Source organism: Diceros bicornis, chromosome 17 (assembly GCF_020826845.1).
Source record: "Diceros bicornis minor isolate mBicDic1 chromosome 17, mDicBic1.mat.cur, whole genome shotgun sequence".
In the NCBI taxonomy this organism is placed as follows: Eukaryota; Metazoa; Chordata; class Mammalia; order Perissodactyla; family Rhinocerotidae; genus Diceros; species Diceros bicornis.
The window spans coordinates 53124193-53135150 of record NC_080756.1 but is presented as its reverse complement, the minus strand read 5'-3'; the positions used below and the strand labels follow the sequence as shown (position 1 = coordinate 53135150).

At 42.2% G+C, this 10958-nt stretch overlaps 1 protein-coding gene across 3 annotated transcripts; it reads right to left on the bottom strand.

Moving 5' to 3' along the window:
• Positions 1-46: 46 nt before the first annotated feature.
• M6PR (mannose-6-phosphate receptor, cation dependent) lies at positions 47-10598 on the bottom strand. 3 transcript variants are annotated; one of them, XM_058558864.1, is made up of 7 exons: positions 10461-10598; positions 5927-6106; positions 4497-4663; positions 3190-3299; positions 2774-2904; positions 2103-2229; positions 47-1628 (listed from the first exon to the last, which is right to left on the bottom strand). In XM_058558864.1, the coding sequence occupies exons 2-7, from the start codon at positions 6103-6105 to the stop codon at positions 1506-1508; spliced, it is 837 nt and encodes a 278-aa protein (XP_058414847.1). In that variant the 5' UTR covers position 6106; positions 10461-10598; the 3' UTR covers positions 47-1505. The 3 variants fall into 3 exon arrangements, with proteins under 3 accessions (XP_058414847.1, XP_058414845.1, XP_058414848.1); XM_058558862.1 differs by having other exon boundaries at positions 10411-10597; XM_058558865.1 differs by lacking the exons at positions 3190-3299; positions 5927-6106; positions 10461-10598 and having other exon boundaries at positions 4497-4562.
• Positions 10599-10958: the final 360 nt, after the last annotated feature.

Below are 10958 nucleotides of genomic sequence, written 5' to 3'. Positions count from 1 at the left end.
GTTCTTTCACACAAATGACTAGGCCAACACGTTTTTTTAAAATCTTTTAAGTGTTTTTTGTACAAAAAGTGTTTTTTGCATTTTTAAAACACCAGTGTAGGGGAGGATGCAAACAAATAACAGAAAAAGATGCTTTTATAACATTATTTTCCCTGTTTAGAAAGAAAAAAAAATCACTCCAATTGTATTTAGAAGTTGCTAGTTCAAATAACTTCATTTTCTTCTCTAAAGGCTATAAAAGGCCCCGCCTATTGATTCCATTGTTCTGTGTCCAGTGGAGCCATATTACTCTTCACTGGCCCAGGTTCCCTGTTACAGAAAGATCAGGCCAGGTTTCTGGGCACAGGGCCTCAACAGAAGGGTGGAAGCATCAGAGGATTAAAAACCTTTCCCCACAGAAATGTGGGCAAGAAGACACTTCCCTGAGCCAGGAGAAGAGACAGGTGCAGCAGCATTCTACACCCAGAGCAGAGGATGACAGAGCCCTCGATATCCCACTTGTGCTTCCATTCCCTTTCCAGAAGATAGTGGAGAAAAAGTCTAAATGACATGCCTGAGAAGAAAGTGCAACGTATGTTTAGAAATACTGGTAGAGGGAAACATCCTAGGAATGAGAAAAGCTTTGTCAGCTTTTACTACAAGTGGGAGAAGAAAGCCATTAAGGAGATCCCACTACAAGGTAAACAGACTTCCCTTTTCTGGAACCCCTGTAGCATAGGAGGGCAGTTTCAGGGTCCCTTTCCCAATGGACTGGATTTCTGGATTAGGCATTTTGGCTATATATGGACTAATAACCACGAAAACCACAAAATCCAGGGCCCAGTTCCAGCTATAAAGTCACTCCAATGCCAACAATGATGCGATGGTACCTTATAATCCTCTAAATGGGAAATTTCACATTTTTCCCATCCTAATCCCAGAGGTGGGAAAAGCAAGTCTTCAGCATCTCCAGGCTCAGACCAAATGGCAGTACTTGGATGGTAACCAAGTAACAACTGCAAAGTAGTTCCAAGCAGCAAGAAATTGCATCCAGATTCTCATGGAGACTACTGTAGGGTACAGAGGAACAGCATGAAAGCAATCAATCCTTGTATAAATAATGTTTCTTTGCTTTTTTTTTAATTAAAAATCCAGTGTCTCAAGAACTTGTGAAAATGTGTTTAAAAAAGAAACGGTTAGGGAGCCTGCCACACCTTTCTGCTCACTGTAACTATCCTACTTGTACCTTCTGATACCAACAGAGAGCGCAACAGCCTCTGTTGTCACAGGCCCTTTTATATTATCTCTGTCCTACAAGTGTAGCTCTCTAGAGCAAAAACAGAAAATAGGCAACAAAGGGAAGGCATTTCTACTAGTGAGACAAGGATGCAAACCGAAAGCAAACTGGAAAGCAAGAGCAATATTAAGGGTAAGATGAGAGACTGGAGTGGAGACTGCTTAAGGAATCTGGCTGCGTATGCTTTGGTTTAGGGGACTGAAGAAGCAGCTGGACATTTAAAGTGCAATCACATTGGTAATAAATGATCATCCCTTTCTTCTGACTCCTCCCCCAGCTGATCATCCCCTACACCACGATATGCAGCAGGCACATTTCGGGGTTTAGAACGGCACACAAAGTCACAACCATCCTGTAAGAAAAAACAAAGGAAGGAAATGATAATTTGGAATAACCAACTTTAGGGTAAGGCAAAGTGTATTTATGGTCTAAGAATGTGGCAAGAACTAGTTTCTCCAGGGATAATGAAGAGAGAACCAAAAAGCTCCAAGGATTGGCCTACATTCAATTTGGAGAAAATGAGAAAAATTCTTGTACTTAGGTCTCATCTTCTCCCAATCTGGGCCCCTTAATAGCTCTATCAGATTCCTAAATCTAAGCAACAGTGCCCTTCCAGCCAAGCCTTAGTGAGGCCAGGCACTAAGACGCCATGCTACTTACTGCTTTGTACTATGGGAACCAACGGTCTTGGTTTGCTAAGACTTGCGGTTTTAGCACCCAAAGTCCTGTGTCTTAGGAAGCCCCTCAGTCTGGGCAAAGCAGGATGGTTGTTCATTCAACCTTGCATGCAGGCTACAGACTCAGCCAGCTGCCCTCTGTTACTTACTGCTACCAGGTTGCCAAGATCCTGCCAGAAGGCTAAGTGGGGGAACTGCTCCATTCCCTTGGCTCCCACCACCAATCGCTGGTAGAGGAAACCCCCGATGATATAGACAGCAACCAGTGATGCAAACCTGTTGAACGACATCTATACTTAAAAACCAACAAATAGTAAAACTCAGATACTAAAGATAATCTCTATATTCATTGTTAGCTATTTCCTAAGCTGTGTTCTGTAAAAATGGCAAAGAAAAGGGTAGTGATCTTAAATGAAAAAGGGGGCGAGCAGCTTCCTTAGAAAACCAATTAGAATGCTGTCAGTCTGAGAAAAGCAAAAGGCTCAAAAAAATAACTGTGACTGGCTTACAGCCAAGAAGTCACCATTATATATACAATTCCATTTCTCCAAAAGCTCTACTAATCTAATGGGATAGTATTAAAAACCATCCAACTCACCAGCAGAGGGGGAATAAAGCACCTGCAAATGCAAATATTTGTTGAGGACAAAATATTAAATCTAACTTTTTTAAACTTGCATAGTCAGAATTTAAAGAGGATTTTCACACATAGTTCTTTCTCTTCCAATTACAGTATAACACACACACAATTTGTGCCCACCAAGTAATTATTGAGTTAAAAAAAAAAAAGGCTTGGACTGATAAAGGAAAAAGTACTCACGTGACTAGTAAGATAGAACCCACACTAAGGTGGGAGATCTCTGGGGAACAGGCCAGGCTGCTATCCATCTCAAAGAGGTAGAAACAATCTTGGACTTTGCCTCGCTCCTCAGACACAGGGTTAAAATTGTCCTGATGATGAAAGGACAGAACACAACATTTATGTGGTCAAGCATTTTAACTCCTCTCTAAAAAAAGGAAAACCCCACAAAACCCAAAATACATTTGCTTTGTGCTGGTTCAATAACCTATTTTCCACGTATGAAGGAAGATGGGTGTCTATGACACAGGGAAAAACTGAACTTCTGGATTTCTCTTATCCATCCCAATGTATCTTGTGCCCTCTGGAAATTCTCTCCCACCTCAGGTCAGTCCTTTCATCTCCTCTTTAGGCTCCTATGCCCCAGGGTGCCTCACCGCTAGGGTGTGTCGATTGCAGGAGATCATCACCACTGCACGACGCTGCTCCTTGCCACAGTGATTGTCATATTCATCACCCCCTTTATAGATCAGCATGATCCAATTACCTGAGGAGGGACAAGGAAAATGGAGCTTTGGGGTTGGGGAAAAGCAGAGGCAGACCTGGGTACTATGGTGGAGTGGAATTGAGGAGTTCAATGAAATTGGTTTTAATTAAAATAATCCTCATCAGTATGAGCTCTGTCTACCAGGAATACCAAGCTAAAACTTGCTTCTTCACAACAGCTTTTGTTCCCTTGTTAAGACAACTAAGAATCAGATATTCATATAAGAATAATATTAATTTTTCACATTAAAGGCAGGCAACTGATAGTGCAAAAACAATTATGATCCATACCTTAACAATGATTCTCATTTTCTGAACACCTGCTAACATCAAAAGAAAGAGGTTCCATACAATTACAGGGTGGCAGAGGAATGCCTAAGACTTAAAACTAGCCACAATAAATTCAAAGTGGATGATTTTTAACACTGGGAGGCATTTTTTTCTCCTTTAGTATTTACTGCGTTCAAATTTCTTTTGCAAAATATCATTTGGTTCAACAATCATGTGAGGTGAATAAGATAAGGATTCTGCGTCCAATTTTGCATATGAGAAAACAAAGTCAAAAAGGTAAAATGACTTTTCAAAGTCACAGGACAAGTAAATACGAGCTGGGTCAAAAATCCAGTCTTCTGACCCCTGGCCCCAAACTCTTGATGTTATTTTTTATTATATTATTTATAGGAGCAAATATCTGCACTGGATAATTTGGTTATTTATCTGCTTAAGGGAAGGAATTAGACCATAGGCGCTCACATAGTCCTTTCCAGCAATATGATTTTAAGACTTTTGAGGAATATTATCACCATAACACAAGTTGGTGGGGAAAGTTTTGTAGACTGACTGGTTTGCAAAAAGGCTTGATCTCTTAAAATATAACTGGCAAAGTTTGATTAATTTTATGAGAAATGGTCATGGATGGTATTTTCAAGCCTAGCATGAAAAACTAAGTATTAAAAGGACTCCAGGCTATAGAATTTCAGATAGATTCTTCTTTTTGCATAAGCTTTTCACTAACTTTAAAACAAACACATAAATGTCCTGAGCCTTGGCTCTAGTGGAGCTGTGGTTTACAGTCTCAGGTGTGCTGAACTGCACATACCACATGATATACTGAAGAGACTGGGAAAGAAGGAGATGTACAGAATTGTCAGAGGGATTGACTTTGGATCAATTAACCAATCAACAGGGAGAGTCTTACTTCCATTGAAGACGTGAGTCTCGTTGAGTCTCCCAACCACTGTCTCCTTCCCACTACTTTTGTTGATCTGCACCAGGCCTGCCCCAGAGGTGTGGTTGCTAACTTCCCGGCACACCCTGAATATGTAGCTATACATCTCTGGGCCCTGGCCCACAGTGCTCTCAAAGCTGTAAGAAAAAGTGAGGAGAAAGAAGAGGAGAGTTACTGGCTATCAGCCTTAGGAAGAGCAGCCTCTCTTCCTTTAACCAAAAAAAACAAAAAAAGTATATTCAATTTATTTGTCTGATGTCACAGCTAAATGTTAATAGTAAATAATATTTGTTAAACCATGACATTTCCATGACCCTGACAGATCATCCTAATGGTTGATGATGACTGATTAAAATACACCACCCAAGAGGGCCGGCCTGGTGGCGTAGTGGTTAAGTTTGTGAGCTCAGCTTCAGCAGCCCGGGGTTCGCAAGTTCAGATCCCGGGCGCGGACCTACGCACCACTCAAGGCATGCTGTGGCAGCTTCCCACATGAAAAAATAGAGGAGGATGGGCAAGGATGTTAGTTCAGGGCCAATCTTTCTCACCAAAAAAAAAAGAGAAATACAACACCCAAGACAGCTAGATATTCTACATATTTCTACAACACCTCTCTAGACTATGCTAAAATGTTAGCTACTATTTCCCTGTGACATAAGGGTCTATGTTCATGGGATACTCCCTTGTTTCTTAAAGATCATCTTCAGATGTATATACCTGAAGATTTTTGACACTTACAATGACATCTATAGGTCTAAATGTTTCTCTGATACTTTTAAAGTCCTATTATAAGGAGGTACCAAAAAATGCTTTTTTTTTTTTTTTTTTTTGCTGGGAAAGATTCGCCCAGAGCTAACATCTGTTGCCAATCTTACTCTCACTCTTTTTCTTCTTTCCCCTCCCCAAAGCCCTAGTACATGGTTGTATATTCTAGTTGTAGGTCCTTCCAGTTCTTCTATGTGAGCTGCTGCCACAGCCTGGCTACTGACAGACGAGTGGTGTGGTTCCACGTCCAAGAACTGAACCTGGGCCACTGAAGCACAGAGTGTCAAATTTGAACCACTAGGCCATCATGGCTGGCTTCAAATAATGCTTTTTAATTCTTACAAGCTGGTCTCTTGGATCCAGTCTTGGAAACAGCTCCTCTTCTGCATAAGAGAACTGCACATGGCTACTAAAAACTGGGCTAAGAATTTGCTCTATATCATAAAAGAAAGCAAGATATCATGGCCAAATAAGACCAATATTGCTCAAGTTCAGATAAGAACTGTCTCCCAGAAGAGGTTATAAATGTATTCCCTCCATATTTAGTAGTAATACTAAAATAAAACCAGTAAGAGGAGGAAAAGATTCTTTAATAAAGTTATTTCCTCAAGCCCTTTAAGGTTCTTCCCATTTACCTTTTGTTAAACAGTGGCTTCAGTCTCTTCAGTAGAGCCAACTCTTTCTCGGACTCTTTACCCTTTTCTCCTATCAGGTCGCAGGTTTTTTCTCCTGTCTGCCAGGATTCTCTTACTGCCACAGCCAGGAATAGCAGCAGTAGCAGTCCAGTCCTCAAGCAGCTGTAGAAGGGGAACATCCTTTTGGGAGAGAGTGTGTGTGTTGAGGAAGGAAGGGAGGATCAGGAGAGAAGGGAAAGAGACAAACCATATGAATGTGTAACAAATCATTGGTATTTTTTCTTTTTTTACCTTTTCATCTTCCACCCATCACTTCTATTTTACACCAGTTTTCTCCATCATTATGAAGTTGAGTTTTATTTTGTGTCAAGATTTTAGCTCTCACCCAAGCTATTTTTTCTTACCCTTTAATATTCAGAATTGGATTCTTAAGTCTCTAGGTTTCTCTTTTTCAAACTTATTTTGAAAGCCTCTTCCTAGCTGTCTCCCTTGTCTGACACCATCGCTCACCTCCTGTCCTCCCTGTGCCTCTTCAGGACAGGGGCACAGTGCGCATTTAACAAAGAGGACGGCATTGGCCTTGGTGAAGGGTTAGTGTCTACAGATTGTTGTTGATAATTTCTGCAAGGTGTGCATAAAAATAAGAGTATCTTGACTTCCATGGCAGTTTACCAACTCCTCAGCTTTACTGGAAGAAAGACACATTTTTTGTCCTAGAAACCGTCAGAAGGACCAACCAATGGCCTAGGGAGTACTTAGGTGCCACCAAGGAACAGTATTTTGATTACGCAGAAAGTATAAGATTCTTTGGCATATGCAACAAATAATACATTGTAACTTCTCTGTGTCAAGAGCATCTGTATCAGGAAAATCATATATATATATATATAACTTTGTCTAATTCATAGGTGAGTCCTTCAGAACAAACCATAGGAGTGAGAAGAGAGAAAGGAAGAACAAAAAAGGATTACTTAATTATGACAGCCTGGGTAGAGACATCCTTACCCATTTACTGTTTGGTGAAAAGTTAAATTGAGATATCTCATTATTTAAAGTTTAATACTAACTCATAAATACTGCTAAAACCAGTGGCCCTCCCTAAGATAACACTTAAGTTACAACTTAACATTTGATAAGGTCTAGTTGAAAGTTATTAATAAAGGTGTAAAATAGAGAAAGAGACTTGAATACTTTGGGTCCTAACTTCCCATATTAACATTCAGGAGCATCCAATAGTCTTCATTCATATTCACCGTAAGAATGATGAATAGTGATAAACCCAGCCACAGCACCTACAACTTGACATTTATCTAATCTAATGTCTCATCTCTGAATAATTATTCAATCATTTAAATTACAGGAAGAAGTAAATTCACGAGGTCAAAATGAGTGGTTTGAGGAAGTCTTTCAAAACCCACCTCAGGCTCTACAAGTCACACATTTCAGGAGTTTCTAGATTTCCAGCAAGTATAGCTGTCTTTCTACACTCCAAATTGCTGACAACACTTGGGCATCACCAAGTCACCTTACAATTTACTAAGTCCAATTCACCTGCTGCTTGTACAGCTCTACGAATGGAAAGACTTCACTCCAGTATCCATTAATGATCTTTTAGGCTGTTGCTACTTGTTAATGTCTTAACAGTATCACTAGTTTCTCTGATACAAAGATTTAATTCCTCCAAACTTCTCACTTATAATAAAATGCTTCCATACTACAAGTCTGGACTTTGGTTCGAATACTCATTAAAGCCCTCTAATTCTTTTCCTGCTGGTCCACTGACTCCATTGCATTTTTAGAATATAAAACTTGAAATATGCAGAATTTAATGGCTACTGATAAGTTTAAAGACAGGAAAATGGAAGTTCTGAGCCCTGAATGAATTTTCTCCACTTCTCTAAACAAACTTACATTTGACCTTCTGTTTCCCACACTTCACTAGGGCAACAAATGCTTGGGAAGCGTCTCCCTGACTTTGTGTACTCCAAACATCAATTCACTGTAGTAATATTAATAAAGTATTTCCACAGAATAATTAGAGCCAGCCATAAAGTCTGAGGTCTGAGGCCCCCATAAACACAGTTAAAGCACCAACAGGAAACACTTAATATTGGGTACTTGCCTTCTGCCAGGCACTGTTCAAAGCACTTAACACACATTAACTAATTAATCCTTACAACAGCGGCCGGCCCCTGGCTTAGCGGTTGGGTGTGCGCTCCTCTACTGGCAGCCCGGGTTCAGATCCCGGGCGCACACAAATGCACCGCTGGTCCAGCCATGCTGGACATACTATGACATACAACTATCTATTGGTGCTTTGGGGAAAAAAAAGGAGGAGGATTGGCAATAGATGTTAGCTCAGAGCCGGTCTTCCTCAGCAGAGAGAGGAGGATTGGCATGGATGTTAGCTCAGGGCTGATCTTCCTCACACACACAAAAAATCCTTACAACAACTCCATGTAGTAAATACAATTATTGTCCTTACTTTACAGATAGAAAACTGACACACAGCTAGTGGAGTGAACCAGTCTGGCTCCAGAGCTCATGGTCTACACTTAACCACTACATGTATATCTCCTTTCACATTATTTTTGGGGGGATCAGAGTAGGGAGACAAAGCTTTGCTTTCTTTTTGACAAAGCAAGAAGGGGAAGTGACTCCTCATACAGTTCACTGAAGAGGAGGTGGAATAAACAACACGGACCTCAAACTCCTACCTTCCCTAAATTAACTCATTGCTCAATACACAACTTGAACGGCTGAGTTACTAAAAAGAATTAAGAGAGCCTTTTATTTGATTGCTTTAGCATGCCGTTTTCCTTATATCCTCTCAGGACCTAACTGAAAGTTTCAACATTCTGGGCTTTCAAGATTTGTTTTTCCCAGGACCAGTTGTCTGGAGGGATGCTCACACACAAGGCTGTGTTCTCCGGCCTCAAAGTTAGTTTCTTACCTGTCAACAGTCGAAGATTTCTTTTCCCAAACTAAAACAAAGAATCTCACAAAATTGTAAAGGATGAAGGGGTAAACATCCTGCAGTCAGCATTTGCTTACTGGTTCAAGTTAGGATGAGAATAAATTTATATTGTTCTCTCTTTTCTACTTAAGGTTTGGCTCTATGTTTGAGCTGCTTCTCTTTGCTTCAGTGACATATGCTCTAAGTGCTTTATCTAGATTATGTTCGTTAATCTTCACAACCCAGAAAAGTAGGTATAATTTCTCCCATTTTACAGACGCGGAAACCGATGCTTACAGGGGTTACTTGCCCTAGGTTATAGAAGTATTAAACATGTATGAAGTTAGTGGGGCAACTTGGACAATTCATGGCATAAAGATATTTGCTGGAAAACTTCTGATAAATACAGGAGTGCAAATATGTATTAGGAAGAATATGAAACCCAAGGGCTGGGTAGTCCCTTTTAAATGTGCTACAATTAGATTCTCAAGGTGCAAGAGTTTGTTTAGACACTTTGGAAACAAGCAGCAGGACTTTTTAAAAAAATTCTTTTATTGAGGTCATATTGGTTTAGTACATTGTGTAACTTCAGGTGTACGTTATTATATATCAGTTTCTGTAGGGACTGCATCTGTACTCACCACCAACAGTCTAGTTTTTATCTGTCACCATATATATGTGCTCACAAGGGGCACGACTTGAAGATTTTGAAAATCTTCAATTTTCTTGTTCTTTAACGACAGATATTTGTTAATGCTAAGAAACTGTCCTTTAATGGGATGACCAATGACTAAGCCAGGAATTGGGAAGTAGGTTATATCACTGGCCCTCTCTACCACTCACTTCCCCACCCATCAAGACTAGCCTTGAGCATTTTCCATTTTTCAAGGGAATTTCTAATTTCTTCTCTTTCGCTCATTTCTGCTGTAGCAGCCCTTATCTCCTGTCTCCAGCAGCCTAGACTTTAGAAGAGCAGCTCTAATTAGCTAAAAGGCCCACTGCTGAAAAGCCTCCGAGAAGCAGCTCCATGTCCCAAGGGCAGAAGCTCCCTAGAAGAGGAACACAAGCTAATCCTTCTATTAGCTACTCTTCTCCATTCCATACAGGCATCCCCCTCAAACTTCTTCCAGGGTTCTAGAAAGTCTCATTCCCTCTAGTCTCCTGACTTTCCAACTGCATAGGGCCATACCCTCTCCAAATGATGCCCCTTTATCTCCCCCCACGATGCACGCCACAATTCTACAGGTATCCAGTAAGACCGCAAATGCACTCCATACCCAGGGACCTTCCTTTCCCTGTCTTCCCAATACAGGTCAATTCCCTCTCTGGTCTTGATAGGTCATTCCTCCTTCACTCCCTTGGGACTCTGGGACTCCCTGCCCTCATGCCTCCGCCTCCACTCTGCCCAAGGGCTCCCCAGCCGGGTTCCTGGCTAGAACTCTGGTCAAGGGGGACTCCGGCCCCTGTCACAGACGCCGAGGTGTGGGCGTGCTCCAGCCCCCTCCTCCTCCACGCCCCTCATACTCACGTGTCACGGGCAAAGGGAGTAGCCAAAGCTCAGAGTCCCCGGGTGAGTACCTGTCTGGGCTGGGAGACGGGGCCAGCCGCAGACCCCGGTCCCAGAGCTCGTGTCAGAGGCCAGCCCTCCCCAGGCGCCTCGCTGCGCTCCACTCCGGGAACCGGAAACAGGAAGCGCCAGGCGGCCGCTGGGCAACTGCTCCTCCCACCGGACCCCGCGGCATGTGACCACAGAACCATGTCGCCCCGTTCCCCTTCCCGGTCCCCGGGATAGTCCTAGACGCTGATTGGCCAGTATCCTGGGGTTTTATTTTTTAGCTCCGCCCTTGTCCCATGAACTCCAATAACTATCGAGATTTTCAAGTTTAGTTCCACCTCTTCGGGTCGCCTTTCTACCAATGGGGTCCCAGAGTCCCGCCTCCAGGCCTCTCGACTTAGGTGTCCCCGTCACGCGGGGTCACGCGCGGTACGCGCCGGCCCGCTCCCTGGTAGGTCCGAATGAAGAGGGGCCGTGCGGCCGTGCGGCGGAGGCGGAAGTTGCGGAAAGGGGCCTGTGGT

What these genes read in the sequence shown, in the direction of transcription:
- M6PR (XM_058558864.1), bottom strand. Translation starts at nt 6,105, where the DNA reads ATGTTCCCCTTCTACAGCTGCTTGAGGACTGGACTGCTACTGCTGCTA. An exon ending in GACTCACGTCTTCAATGGAA is followed by an intron (nt 3,300 to 4,496) that starts GTAAGACTCTCC and finishes GTCCCTCCTCAG; the next exon opens with GTAATTGGATCATGCTGATC. An exon ending in GGTTCTATCTTACTAGTCAC is followed by an intron (nt 2,230 to 2,773) that starts GTGAGTACTTTT and finishes GTCGTTCAACAG; the next exon opens with GTTTGCATCACTGGTTGCTG.